The 16,142-nt window shown below is 37.2% G+C and overlaps 1 protein-coding gene across 12 annotated transcripts in view; it reads right to left on the minus strand.

Annotated features, from left to right (window-relative positions):
- Positions 1-16,142, minus strand: part of LOC126161768 (mitogen-activated protein kinase kinase kinase kinase 5) — a 323,445-nt gene that overhangs the window by 173,359 nt on the left and 133,944 nt on the right. For 7 of the 12 annotated variants that reach the window (XM_049917836.1, XM_049917829.1, XM_049917827.1 and 4 more), the window contains exon 12: positions 5,918-6,043. The exons of the other annotated variants lie outside the window; for them this stretch is intronic. In XM_049917836.1, coding sequence (XP_049773793.1) covers positions 5,918-6,043 — 126 coding nt within the window. The remainder of the gene's footprint in view (positions 1-5,917; positions 6,044-16,142) is intronic. 12 annotated transcript variants of the gene reach the window in all.

Genomic DNA, 16,142 nt, shown 5'->3' on the forward strand with positions numbered 1-16,142 from the left:
AATTTTAGCACTGTCTGTGTTTACCAAATACTGATTGGTATAAAACATGAATCCTCTCAAACTGCGATAGTAAGATTTTCTTATAAACTGTGTCACATTAAATGATGAACACAATCGTAATGGCCTAACAGATTTAAGTCAGGTAAAAAAAGAGTACAGCAACAATTTTAATTTCATTTACATAAATTAGTCCGTACTGGCACCTCAAAACTGCACTGTATTGTAGCCATGAAATACATCTGCATCTGATATATAGAAACAAGCTATGCATAAGCTTAATCAATACATGTTCTCCATGCATAAATCTGTTCTCTTCTATTGTTTAATTACAAGTCCAATTTAACACTTTTATTTGTTCTGGGCCAAATATTTTGATTTATGCAACTTTCTTTCTTCTTTCTATAGAACTGGCTTTCACTATTAGTGCTCTACAAACTGTGGATCTCTCATTCCAATTTAGAATGTGAACTTTCTGATGCATGGGCCACGTGAAAGAAGAATCTCCCACAAGTACAGTCTCCTAGTTGCAGTTTCACGATAAAGAATTACAAATGAGACAAAAAAAGAAAAGTATGATAAACCCCAGCACACTATCAATCAGCAATACAGCTGACAGAATCACTTCACTTCAAAGCATACAATAGTAACCCCTAGTATCTGTAACCATATTTCCTTTCTTCAGCAAAAAATCTGAGCTAGGAAACGGGTTGGGTGGGTGGGGGGCTGCACATGCACTCATACCCTAGGCTGAATGACATCCACCTGTTATAAGGATGCACAGGAGGCAAAAATGTATCCTTGCCTTTATCATCCTAGAAAGAACAGACTCCCATTGATGATGATGATGATGATGATATCATTAGAGACAGAGGATATACTCTGACTGTGAAATCAGTCATGCACTTTTCGAAACCTTAAGCAATTTCAGGAAACCATAAAAAACTGAATCTGGGTGGGAATTTCAACCTCAATCCACTTAAAAGCGACTAGCATCTCAACACTGCAGCACCTTACTTTGTTTCAAACTGAATGATTCGCCCTCCCTTTCCAAATTACTCCAGTAAATTTATCTTTTTCTCCTTGAACAAGGAACACACAGTTCAGAAAGCTAGGATTATTTCTATCACCAGTACTATGTGTAGCCCCTACTGAAAGTAAGTACCAGCCAGCCACTGTCTCTCTTGTAATTTTAACAATGTGACTGAATTTTCTGTTTGATCAATATTACAAATTATGTAAAAGACTTAGGTGAGCAAGATATGGTTTGTTGATATTGATTTAAACACATTTGGTGTTTTTATTTCAGTTGTTTTCTGTTTATGACACTTCCACAACCAATACGGCTGACACACTGCTACAGAATACTTACTCTGCACACGTGACTACCTCACTTCCAGTAAATAATATACTAGCCATGCTTAGTACCAGCAGCGATAGTCACTCGGCAGCATAACAAAGCAGAAGACACTGACACCATTCACTCACATTTTCTTAATAAGGTATTATTAGATCAGATTTACTGTGCAGTTGCTCTCAGGCCATCCCTGGATACAACCCACAAATTTGATAATGTATACATGCATAATAAGTACACATAAACAGCTCATCCTAAAAATACCAAATGACATACTCCTCCTTACCCCTACAACTTCATAATAATGTGATATTAGCAACATCTGCAAGACATGTGGTGACAGTGCTTGGTAAATATCAAAAATTTTCCTAGTTCAGAAGCAATATCTGATGATTATTGTAATAAATCAGTTTTGTTATGAACCTAAAATAGTAACTGACTTGCAATTGCTGGAGAATTCATTTTAAATTTTTTCAGGGTACAGTACAAAATTGTATGAAGAGTATGATAGATGAAGTCACTGGATGCTGGTATGGAAAACCGATTCCTTAATTTGCCGAGAGTGGTCCAAAAATCTTTTGCATGCTCATCTGGTAGTTAAACTCCCATAACAAAACATAGTCAAATCCATTTACAGAGTAATCGAAGAGCTTATTCATATGAAATTACAATAATGACAATTTTCTCAAGCTGTGTGCCACAGCCTTTAGCATTTTGAGTCTGATAACTAGGGACAGGAAAATTTTGTGAAGACGATAACGTGTAAAATAACATGAAATTAGCATTTTTTAATGAAATATCTCAAAATTGGCAGTTTTTAATGAAATATTGTGAAATCAGAAATTTTTATGCAATACTGCAAAATATGGCATTTTTGTGTATAAAGAGGTTGTAAATCTGAGAATGGCACTTCACCAATTTTCGTAACTGCTAGTTATTGAATGCTGAAACTGCATTTTGACTTCTTATTTCCTCAAGGTTGACAGTCATGTATAATGTTAAAATGTATGTTCATTTTCCCTGTTGCTATGATGTGATGTCAAACCTAATAGTGCAGTTGGCAAAGAACAGCACCAAATTGGAAAAAATAGCACTGATATTGGAAAAATAATACCAAAATAAGAAAAAACTGAAACTGGCAAAAAACAACAATTTTCTTCTTCTTTCTTTCTTTTGGTGTTCAACCCTGAGGTTGGTTTGCATCAGAGTGCCATGCCTCTCTTCTTTCTGCTGTCCTCTTCATTTCATATGTGTTACATCCAATGTCATTCATGATCTGTTGCATGTATGATATGCTTGGTCACCCCTGCTGATTCCTTCCCTCAATAGCTCCTTCTGCTATTGTTCCAATGATGCTGTTGTGTCTTAGGATGTGCCCTACAAGTTTGTCTCTTCTTGTTGGGATATGCCTCCACAAGGATATGATTCCCTGTACTCTTCTAAGCACCTTTTCCTTTGTTACTTTGTCTCTCCAGCTGATCTTCATCATCCTTCTATAGCACCACATTTTCAGAGCCTCTAACCATCTTCTCTCTTCTCTTCCCACTGTCCAAGTTTCATACCCGTATAGGGCCATACTCCAAACGAAAACTTTCATAATACATTTCCTTATTTTCAGACTGATGTTCTTGCTGGTGAGGAAGTTCCTCCTCAGAACAAATGCAATTTTGGCCTGTTGTACTCTGCTCCCAATTTCTTTCCAGCTTCTATCATCCCTTGTCATTTTGCTTCCCAGGTAGGTAAATTCCTCAATCACTTCCAGCTCCTCTCTTCCAATTCTCATTCTCAGAGGTTCATATTCTAATTCAGTACTGCATACCATCACTTAAATCTTTTTCTTGTTTATTTTCATTCGACACCGATTGCATAAAATCCTTTCCATTGTTCTGAAGACTTCCCCTAGATCTTCTTTTGTCTCTGTGACTATAGCAATATCATCTGCATAACATAGCCTGTCTATCTTCTGCCCCTTAATTTTGATCCCCATATCAGTAGTTTCTTGAACTTGGTCTATAGCTTCCTGGATGCAAGTATTGAATAGAAGAGGAGAGAGGGCACATCCTCTTCTTACCCCTTTCCTAATATTTGCTTTGTGTTCCTGGTGACAGTTGCTAATCACTGCTACCTCATTCTTACAGAAATTAAGTATCACACGGATGTCTTTATATTTCATTCCACTTTTCCTCAGCACTCTGAACATCTCTTTACCAGATGACATTATCAAATGCCTTTTCCAGGTCTACAAAGGTAATATACGTTGGTTTATTTTTCTGTAACTGCTTTTTAAAAAGGAGTCTCACTGCCAGAATCACTTCTCTTGTTCCCAATCGCCTTTTGAAACCAAACTGATATTCATTCAGCATATCCTCCACCTTCTTTTCAATTCTCTTCAGAATTATTTTTATGAGAATTTTTTATGCATGTGGTATTATGTTTGAAGTTCGGTACTGTTCACATTTTGTAGCTGCTGCTTTCTTTGGTATAGAAACAATGATGCATTTCTGGAAGTCTGTCAAGTATATCTCCTGTGTTATAGATGGACCTAATAAGTTTGAGCAGTATCATTTCCTTGCTGTCACCAGCATTCTTTATTAGTTCTGCAGGGATGTCATCAACACCCATTGCTTTGTTGTCTCGTAGTTCTTTTACAGCTTTGTCAAATTCTTCTTGAAGAATAATTTCACCAAGTTCAGCAAAAAACAACAAATATAATGAAAAAAATACCAAATTTGGCAAAAAATCAAGTTTGGTAAAGAAACACCTAATTTGGCAAAAAAAAAAAAAAAAAAGCCATAGAATTTGGCAGAAAAGGTAAAACTGAACTTGGAAAAAAAGGGTAACTCCAAATTTGGTAAAAAATGAAACCAAAAAGGGAAAAATACAAAACTGGAAAAGAAACAGTGGAATTGTAAAAACACAGAAATTGTCAAAAACATAAAAAATGGCAAAAAACATCAAAACTGGCAAAAAGCAACGAATTTGACAAAAATTACACCAAATTTAGCAAGAATTTGCCAAAAATGTGAACACTGAATTTGGCAAAAAACAATAACAATGTAGCTGGCAAAAAAGATAGCACAGAATACGGGAAACAAGAACACAAAATCTGGTGAAAAATAATACAGAATTTGGCAAAAAATAACACCAAATATGGCCAAAAATTACACACAAACTGGCCATAAAATAAAACGATATGATCGGCTGTAAATTCTTTATTTCCTATATATTACTGTTACTAGTGTTGAACATCCATCTGTTTTCAAGCAAACCTCTATGATAAAACATGTAATAAAATAGAACACCTACAGCCATCCTTACGATGTAATTAACTACAAGGCTACCAGTTTCAGTGCTTCAGTACATGACCTTAGGTCTTAACTGACTCTGAGGGGGTTAACTCAAATCACATACACAATTCCATCAGAGCCCGACATCTATGAACTGTTTTTCACAGACTACCTGTAACGACGACGTTGTGTCTCCAACCATGTGTGGAGAGGCAACATTGTTGATAAAGTTAATCTTCGAAAACCAGTTCATAATCTCCACATATGGTTGGAGACACAACACTGTGGTTTTACAGATAGTCTGCAAAAACCAATTCATAGATGTTGGCCACAGATGGAATCATATATGTAATTCTAGTTAACCCCGCTCAGTGTCAGTTAAGGCCTGAAGATGGTCACCAAAACTGGTAGCCATATAATAAATAACGTCATAAGGATGGCTGTAGGTGTTCCACTTTATTACATAAGTGAACAGGCAAAGTCTCTCAAACCCCCAATCAGAAGGATGATCGTATAAAACCTCTATGATAAAGTGTTAGTAACCAAAATAAAATTACAATCCAAAACTGTAAACCAAAATAAGTTTAATCACACAAGTTTTTGTCATAAAATACCTACGGTCTAATACAGTCCATTAGTTATGACAATAACACTCTTCAATAACTGAAAACTAATCCATTAAGTTGAGGATCTCAATTCGGTGATACCTAAGACATTATCTCAAAAGCTTTCAGACACAATGTTACTGGCCCCTTTACAAGACATGTAACATATTGAACCACCACTTAAGTTTGCAACAATTGATGCCGGTACATAAATCAGCTTTTCTAATAAGTTACCTCCCTGAAATACAATATTTAGTGGGCCCACTAGAAATGTTGACATTTATATCACATTTTCTTGTGTTAATAAAATTCAACACAACAAACCACACAATCTCAGTTACGAAAGCCCCACGGGAATAGCATTTTTACAGAAAATACAGCAGCATACTAGGTCCTACATGGAGTTAGTCATTAACTTGTACCAAATAATAATTATGGCTTACACAAACAGCATGTTGCTGTTAACCTTGTTACTGAATGATAAAGAGCCAGGTAAAGGGGAAGTAGTATTACACAAAACTACACATGCTGTTTTACATGTAAGTATATTTGGATTGTAAACTGTGTTGTTATTGGTAGTTGAAGGAAGAGCAAAAAGTAACTAAAAATGGTATGTTATATTAAACGGATGCAGGATATACAGTGCATCATTTATGGCACACCCTGCATACCTGAGCGACATTTTAATGACAGCAGTTCCAGTGAGACGTGGTTTTGAAGCTTGAGATTTCCGAGCCTCGAAATCCTTCTCATATTTTAAGAAGCCTTTGCGGCCCACTCTTGAAGTAGGTTTTCTTCTACATTGATGCAGAGAGTACGTAATATACTATGTAATTAGTATCCTGAGATAATTCTTAAAACATAAATTGTCTGGACATCACGCAAAGGGGCAATACCCATAATTTTGGCAACAAAAACTACAAAACTGACACAAAAACAATGAAGTTTGAAGACATGGAATAATTACTGATTAATATCCAACTCCTTGTGAGACTAGGTACAAACTGTAGCATTTCAAAAATAAGAAAACAATAAGTGTATCTTCATATGTGTAGGTGAGCACAGAAGATTAATGCACAAAACATCACAACAGTTAATAAACACTATTAAAACTCTACAACAAATTGAAATGTGACTACTTTCACTCCTATTCCCTAATTTCTGTAATAAAATTTGCTGAGCAAATAAACACAATAATATCAAACATAGTAAATTTAGTTGTAGCTTTCATGCAGCAAATGAAAGCTGTACTAGGAGTTATATTTTCAACAACAGATAAATCAGATGTATCACGAAAAAGAAGTGAGATGAGTCTGCTGTGAGGAATTAAAAACTTCAAATTCAAGAATAGTTTTTTTTAATTACCTATTTATTCAAGAATCTAACATATCACAAAACAAATTTTATAAAAACACTGAACCAACAAATTATACAGATTAAATAATTGATAATACAGTAAGGAGCTAGACCTCAATCAAGAACCACAACTACCTTCGCACCTGTTTCAGTAGACTAAAAGTATAGAAGTTGAAAATTTGTTTGAGAATAATGGCCATGTCCAATGCATACTATACCAGTAAATAAATAACAACAAAATTCACACACTGTGAAGTCACCATAGCAATGATAATAATAGTGATCCATTTCCACAAGGGACTGATGGCTGTAGCAGTCTGGTCCCTTTAATCCCACAAACCAACCAACCATTTCCACAAGCTAAAAAACTAGCCACAATATAGAAGCTACATAAGACCTGCCTGTATACTTCTATATCAGTCCTGAATGCTCTAAAACTGACACCAGGAGCATAAAATGTAATTTGGGGTATAATATGATAGTAGTATCATCTACAAAGACACTTTTCACAACTGAGAAGTACTTCTTCATATGACAAAAGATGATTTTATCTGAATCATTGCAACAGGCAAATTAGAGCACCTATTTTTTTAGGCTGCATCTGCACAGAACGCTCCCAATTAACACCAAAGGGAAAAAATAACATTTAACATCCTGCTGACATGAACGTCATTACACATTAAGAACTAGCTCAGGTGGATGACAGGCTATGATATTTCAAGCAATCTATTTCACCGCAAGTGGTGAATAAGCAATGAGCAGGCAGAGATTCAAGCCTCCCAAGTCTAAAGTCTTCCACCTTACACCATTCTTCACTTCCTAGAAACAATATTCTAACATATGATTTACACACTATACAATTCACACAGTTCATTCACCATATTTTGAATGGTCATCCAATGTTATTTAGCCAACATCACTGGCACTGATGATATGCTGCTTCCAAATTCTCCATTCTGGCTGCAGCCCTTCAACACTTCCTTTGGCAACTTAAACCACGTATCCAAGCACCATCATCCATGAATTCACTATGTTCTCTCCATGAAATATTCCTGCACTGTGATTCCTACTGGCCCTTTTCCTCATACTCCTGCCCTGGAATATCACTTCCCATCATGATAGTACCAGCTTTTATCAAACAAGTCCATCAATCTCTCACAGCTGCCAAAACCTGCCTTACTGACACCAGAGCCAACACTGAAGCCTGTCAAGCTGAGTTTGTATTTCCAACCAACCATAATTCCCCCCATCCCCACCTAACTACCTCCCGATAACCTTACGAGAATTTCTAACTTTACGCTCCAACCACGGATCCCTCCCCAATGTCATTAACCACTTAGATGCAGAAAGCACTAACATTCATCTCTAGACCTATAATTACACTATGGAAACCATCTTATGATTTGTGACAGAGAATACTTCTAGTACCACTATCATATCACCCAATTCATCATTCCATTCGTGAACAGTGTATCAGAGGAAAGACTGTTCATTGGCATTCATATGAGGACAAATGTGGGAAGAAATAATATGTTGTGGCTCATTTCATTTCAAATCATCCAAAATAATGAAATCTTATCACCCACATGTCAGGAGGAGGAGGGGAGGAGATTACTGGTTCAAAATGGCTCTGAGCACTATGGGACTCAACTTCTGAGGTCATTAGTCCCCTAGAACTTAGAACTAGTTAAACCTAACTAACCTAAGGACATCACACACATCCATGCCCGAGGCAGGATTCGAACCTGCGACCGTAGCGGTCTCGCGGTTCCAGACTGCAGCGCCTAGAACCGCACGGCCACTTCGTCCGGCGGAGGAGATTACTGTTTAACGTCCCGTCGACAACGAGGTCATTAGAGACGGAGCACAAGCTCGGATTAGGGAAGGATGGGGAAGGAAATCGGCCATGCCCTTTCTAAGGAACCATCCCGGCATATGCCTGAAGCGATTTAGGGAAATCATGGAAAACCTAAATCAGGATGGCCGGACGCAGGATTGAACCATCGTCCTCCCGAATGCGAGTCCAGTGTGCCAACCACTGCGCCACCTCACTCGGTACCCTCATGGCACACATGTTTGTGAAAAATTGGTGTAAGAAAGTACATAATGAAAGAGGGATAAACTAATTTTTCTACTTCTTTTTGATCAATCAGGAGGACATTTTGAATTGTGGAATATTTTCACCAACTGGCATCGGTGGAAAAGGCATGTTAAAAGTTTGTAACAACTGTAAACTTCTTTATTTATGAATCAATTTTATTCATTTTGGTGCTATCTGAAAGACAAAAGGCTCAACTATGATATAAATTTATTAAAATGCTGGAGTTATGGATACAAATATTTACAAATTTGTAACGAAAGCATTTCTATTTCTTTTTTTTTTTTCAGAATTTTTTTCCACCAAAATCACAAGTTTTACTGTCTTAATTTTTGTTTCACATACTGTCTATTATCATACTTTTCAATATAAAAAATCGGAAGGGTATTTGTTCTGTTTAGTGATTTAAAACTGAAAGAATATAAATAAAAATATATTCATTTGACTTTGGGACTCTTAGCTAATATACAACAATGATCTTCAATTCACGTAAAATATATACATAACATTCTAAGAAGTGTTCATTCTTTTCAGCAAGTTATCAATAGAGATTATTGTGTCTGATCTGAAAATATACAAGCAACCTGTGCTCATGCTTGCGCTAGTAGTAGGTAAAGCCATTACAGTGTTTTCATAAGGGATCTACTAAACATCATCAGGATGAAGTGGCCATGAATAAACTGAGGAAAGTCCACTTGGTTTCATGAATTTGACCTTTGCATCTCTAATTTCCTCACTTGTCTCCAGAATTTTTCAAGCTACCACAAGCCGTGACTGGTTATCGCAGATAGCTCCAATGGACATTTTTTCTTTAAGAGTGATAGAAACTGTGTTTTGAAGCCCAAGATGAACTTGTATGAATTTAGTAGATCATGAAAAACACTATCAGTAACTTGCTTTCTTTCGGTGGTTTGAAAAAACGAAGGAATCTTGTTCCAGGAATGAGACAAACATCTCAACCATTTTTGTAACATGTTTGTGAACTTCATTATCTCCTCTGTCATAACACAAAATGTTTGTATTCCTAGAACATGATTTTTGGCAAATGTAAAAAGATCTTTTGAATTTAAAATTTGATTTTCATACAGTTGCTGTAAACTTGCTCTTGTTGCTAAATGTTATTAGTACCATCACATGCATTTTTGCCATGACTGGCTGCAAAAAAAATCCACTCTGCAGTTACCCTATGATCTTGTTTGTGATGGTTCAAATTTAAAAATTTCTTAAACTTTTTATATTATGCACAGTTGCCATCACTGAAGTAAATAACATGGATGAGTGATATTTGTTCCAGTATATTGGTGAGAGGAGTTTTCAGGAAAATGCAGATTCTGTTTGATCATACTGCAAACGATCACTTATACAAGACACCAACAATTACTTAATGTGATCCTCTATTTTATACTACACAACCCAAGGATGAACAGTGACTTGAATGTTCTGCCAGTGAAATGCTTGTGCAACATCCTGAAGGTAACGTGGATAGGTTTCTGCAAAATCCACTACAATGATGCATAAAATATCAGGTATTGTTTCCTAGCTTTATTTTAAGCAGGGACAGAGACTTTGATATGTAATGATGCTGTGCCAACTTCTGAAGTTTTCACATGAGATACTCAACAAACTTATCAATTTCATTAACATGTCAAATGTAGGACGATCAGTTAGGATCCATTGCTTGAAAATAACATTTTCAGAATACTGAAAGGAATCCAGCTCCAGTAAAAAGTTACACAGTCCTTGCATTGTTCAGGACACTGAGAACAGCAATGCAGTATTTACTCCTCATTCTGCAGACTGCAAATGTGTTTCTTTAAAAGTTCAGTGTACGGTTCTTTTACAAGTGCAGCTTGCATCAACAGTTTTACATTTTGGTAGTAAATGCATACACATATGCAAGGGTGCCAACTTATAACAAAAAATTGGGGGGGGGGGGGTCTTGCCCTGGCAAATTTTTTAAATTTTAGATGAGAAATAGTTAGTTTTAAGGTTCTTTTAAGCATTTTAGAGTCATGTGATCAACATTAGAACCCCGAAAACTAGACTCTCGATAAATCGACACTCCAAGAAGCTCGACAAGCCTGACACATTTTTTGGCTTTGAAAAAAGAAACAAACCAAATGTGCACAGTATTTTTGTAAAAAGGTAATTTAATTTACAGTAATAATCATGCTTATAGACTATTACAGAGTAGTGAATATATAGCTCTGAAAAGACTGAAATTATATTTAAATAAATCCTAAACTATCATTAAAAGAATAAAAAATAAAATATTGCTGTCGCACAGTAATAGCACTTTGATTAATAAGTGAAATAGTTAATTTAAGCTTACTTTGAATAAGGCTCAGGGTTCATTAAATAAAAACAATATCTCAAAGTTAATGCTTTAATACAGCTGATAAAGTTAACACAGTATATCTAATACTTTCAGTCAAAAAGTATGTAAATAGCGGGTTTTAATTGGGTCTTATACCCTAAAAATATTTAAGAATTTGAAAATAACAAATATAGTGCTATAGTAATACAGTACTAAACTAGTACTAATAGTTCGAAACTGAAAATTTAACATTATGTATGTATTTAATTCTCTATTTTATGAAGATTTTTAATATTGCTCTGAATGCCATTATTAGGGCTAGAGTGGGTTTAGAAAGGTGCAAATGTCGACTGTCCGACTGGATTACTAAATGTGAAGTCGTCGATGACTGGTCGGATATCCACTTCATCCAAAACATCTCGGTGGACATGAAGAACAGCCAAGTTGTCCAATCACTTCTATCCCATTGTTCATCGGAGATATGACTTCACATGTCTAAGGGCACTAAATGACCGTTCTGCTGTTGCTGTTGTGACTGGAACTACATGGAGAAGCTTAATGCACTTCACTACTTCACATAACATTTCTCCAACTGCAGGCTCTTGTGTAATGTACTTTCTTACATCACTCACATCTTTTAAGACCAGTTGTTTTTTATTAGCAATATCAGCTAACATATTCAAGTGTAAGCGCAGTCTCTCAATATCTAGGTCATTTTTGAAAAACTCAGTTGATTTTTTTAAATTTGTTTCACCTCTATTTACTAAAAGCAAGCACTCTTGCTCAACTGCAATGACCTGTGTGAGTCCAGTTGAAGCAAACCGCTCAGTAACGCAAGAGTGCACCATTTCACAAACTTCAATGTAAATAGCTTTGTAGTATTCCTTTGGGGTTTTGAAAGTGTGCGGTGAGCTGGCTTCATTGTTTCCATACATAATTGGTATACTTTGATTCCAGGAAGCGAAGGATCGTCAAATTGTGAAGGTTTTTCTTTTAAACACAACTCCCAAAAGTATTCAAAACTATCATGCCTTCCATTCAATATACAAATAAAGCCCTCGTATATCTTTTCCAGATCAACAGCACAGATGAGGGCATTGAATTTTTTCATTGACATCCTTTACTCGGTTCACTGCACGGCAATAAATACGTAAAAAGAAAGAAGTCTTGAATTGTAACATTGACTCAAGGTAGCCTGCACATTTGTAACCTGCCTCTGTTTTGTCCTCTGCAGAAAATGTTTCAAAAACCTCTAGAAGTTCTTCAAACTTTTTCAATATTCTCAAGATACTAGAAACTTGCATTGTCCATCAAGTTGGGCAAAGGGGTCGTAGACCAGCTTGGTCGTTGGCACTCTCACAGCGTTGTTGTTGTTGTTGTTGTTGTTGTTGTGGTGGTCTTCAGTCCTGAGACTGGTTTGATGCAGCTCTCCATGCTACTCTATCCTGTGCAAGCTTCTTCATCTCCCAGTACCTACTGCAACCTACATCCTTCTGAATCTGCTTAGTGTATTCATCTCTTGGTCTCCCCCTACGATTTTTACCCTCCACGCTGCCCTCCAATACTAAATTGGTGATCCCTTGATGCCTCAGAACATGTCCTACCAACCGATCCCTTCTTCTGGTCACGTTGTGCCACAAACTTCTCTTCTCCCCAGTCCTATTCAATACTTCCTCATTAGTTATGTGATCTACCCATCTAATCTTCAGCATTCTTCTGTAGCACCACATTTTGAAAGCTTCTATTCTCTTCTTGTCCAAACTATTTATCGTCCATGTTTGACTTCCATACATGGCTACACTCCATACAAATACTTTCAGAAATGACTTCCTGACACTTAAATCTATACACGATGTTAACAAAATTCCCCTCTTCAGAAACGCTTTCCTTGCCATTGCCAGTCTACATTTTATATCCTCTCTACTTCGACCATCATCAGTTATTTAGCTCCCCAAATAGCAAAACTCCTTTACTACTTTAAGTGTCTCATTTCCTAATCTAATACTCTCAACATCACCTGACTTAATTCGACTACATTCCATTATCCTTGTTTTGCTTTTGTTGATGTTCATCTTATATCCTCCCTTCAAGACACCATCCATTCTGTTGAACTGCTCTTCCAAGTCCTTTGCTGTCTCTGACAGAATTACAATGTCATCGGCGAACCTCAACGTTTTTATTTCTACTCCATGGATTTTAATACCTACTCTGAATTTTTCTTTTGTTTCCTTTACTGCTGGCTCAATATACAGATTGAATAACATCGGGGAGAGGCTACAACCCTGTCTTACTCCCTTCCCAACCACTGCTTCCCTTTCATGTCCCTCAACTCTTATAACTGCCATCTGGTTTCTGTACAAATTGTAAATAGCCTTTCGCTCCCTGTATTTTACCCCTGCCACCTTTAGAATTTGAAAGAGAGTATTCCAGTCAACATCGTCAAAAGCTTTCTCTAAGTCTACAAATGATAGAAATGTAGGTTTCCTTAATCTTTCTTCTAAGATAAGTCATAAGGTCAGTATTGCCTCACGTGTTCCAGTATTTCTACGGAATCCAAACTGATCTTCCCCGAGATCGGCTTCTACTAGTTTTTCTATTCGCCTGTATAGAATGCGTGTTAGTATTTTGCAGCTGTGGCTTATTAAACTGATTGTTCGGTAATTTTCACATCTGTCAACACCTGATTTCTTTGGGATTGGAATTATTATATTCTTCTTGAAGTCTGAGGGTATTGCGCCTGTTTCATACATCTTGCTCACCAGATGGTAGAGTTTTGTCAGGACTGGCTCTTCCAAGGCCATCAGTAGTTCTAATGGAATGTCGTCTACTCCTGGGGCCTTGTTTCGACTCAGGTCTTTCAAGTGGTCTGTCAAACTCTTCACACAGTATCGTGTCTCCCATTTCATCTTCATCTACATCCTCTTCCATTTCCATAATATTGTCCTCAAGTGCATCGCCCTTGTATAGACCCACTACATACTCCTTCCACCTTTCTGCTTTCCCTTCTTTGCTTAGAACTGGGTTTCCATCTGAGCTCTTGATGTTCATACAAGTGGTTCTCTTATCTCCAAAGGTCTCTATAATTTTCCTGTAGGCAGTATCTATCTTACCCCTAGTGAGATAAGCCTCTACATCCTTGCATTTGTCCTCTAGCCATCCCTGCTTAGCCATTTTGCACTTTCTGTCGATCTCATTTTTGAGACGTTTGTATTCCTTATTGCCTGCTTCATTTATTGCATTTTTATATTTTCTCCTTTCATCAATTAAATTCAATATTTCTTCTGTTACCCAAGGATTTCTACTAGCCCTCGTCTTTTTACCTACTTCATCCTCTGCTGCCTTCACTACTTCATCCCTCAAAGCTACCCATTCTTCTTCTACTGTATTTCTTTCCCCCATTCCTGTCAATTGTTCCCTTATGCTCTCCCTGAAACTCTGTACAACCTCTGGTTCTTTCAGTTTATCCAGGTCCCATCTCCTTAAATTCCCACCTTTTGCAGTTTCTTCAGTTTTAATCTACAGTTCATAACCAATAGATTGTGGTCAGAGTCCACATCTGCCCCTGGAAATGTCTTACAATTTAAAACCTGGTTCCTAAATCTCTGTCTTACCATTATATAATTTATCAGATACCTTTTAGTATCTCCAGGGTTCTTCCATGTATAAAACCTTCTATCATGATTCTAAAACCAAGTGTTAGCTATGATTAAGTTGTGCTCCTTGCAAAATTCTACCAGCCGGCTTCCTCTTTCATTTTTTACCCCCAATCCATATTCACCTACTACGTTTCCTTCTCTCCCTTTTCCTACACTCGAAATCCAGTCACCCATGACTATTAAATTTTCGTCTCCCTTCACTATCTGAATAATTTCTTTTATTTCATCATACATTTCTTCAATTTCTTTGTCATCTGCAGAGCTAGTTGGCATATAAACTTTTACTACTGTAGTAGGTGTGGGCTTCGTATCTATCTTGGCCACAATAATGCGTTCGCTATGCTGTTTGTAGTAGCTTACCCGCATTCCTATTTTCCTATTCATTATTAAACCTACTCCTGCATTACCCCTATTTGACTTTGTGCTTATAACCCTGTAGTCACCTGACCAGAAGTCTTGTTCCTCCTGCCACCGAACTTCACTAATTCCCACTATATCTAACTTTAACCTATCCATTTCCCTTTTTAAATTTTCTAACCTACCTGCCCAATTAAGGGTCCTGACATTCCACGCTCCGATCCGTACAACGCCAGTTTTCTTTCTCCTGATAACGACATCCTCTTGAGTAGTCCCCGCCCGGAGATCCGAATGGGGGACTATTTTACCTCCAGAATATTTTACCCAAGAGGACGCCATCATCATTTAATCGTACAGTAAAGCTGCATTCACTCGGGAAAAATTACGGCCGTAGTTTCCCCTTGCTTTCAGCCGTTCGCAGTACCAGCACGGCGAGGCCGTTTTGGTTATTGTTACAAGGCCAGATCAGTCAATCATCCAGACTGTTGCCCTTGCAACTACTGAAAAGGCTGCTGCCCCTCTTCAGGAACCACACGTTTGTCTGGCCTCTCAACAGATACCCCTCCGTTATGGTTGTACCTATGGTACGGCTATCTGTATCGCTGAGGCACGCAAGGTCCATGGTTCATATGGGGGTCACAGCGTATGTTTCTGAAAAGCCCCATCCTTTTGTTGGATTTCCTTATGGTGTTTATTAAGTCTTTGGCTAAAGCCGTAATATCCCTCTTAGGCGTAACATGGACGAGACTGTCTACAACTGCCAAGTCTAAACAGTAGCCAGTACAGTGCACATGTCGTGCTTTTGGTTGTATATCCAAAACTAACCTTTTTAGTCCTTTGAACTTACCACTCATATTTGAGGCACCACCATAGCACTGCCCTCGTAAGTTATCCATTGACAAATGAAGACAATTAAGGCAATAAAGTCTTCATTGATGATTACGGAATCATCGGCAGTACAAATACAAAATTACACTTGTTCATGAATTGATGAATCACTTGTTTTGTCAACCATAATAGAAAAATGTTCAGTCTTCTTTACTGAAGCCAATACCTTCTTCAACACAAACTTTCCTAGTAGATCAATAATCTCATTTTGAATATCATGGGGT

Source organism: Schistocerca cancellata, chromosome 2, assembly GCF_023864275.1.
Source record: "Schistocerca cancellata isolate TAMUIC-IGC-003103 chromosome 2, iqSchCanc2.1, whole genome shotgun sequence".
Taxonomy (NCBI): Eukaryota; Metazoa; Arthropoda; class Insecta; order Orthoptera; family Acrididae; genus Schistocerca; species Schistocerca cancellata.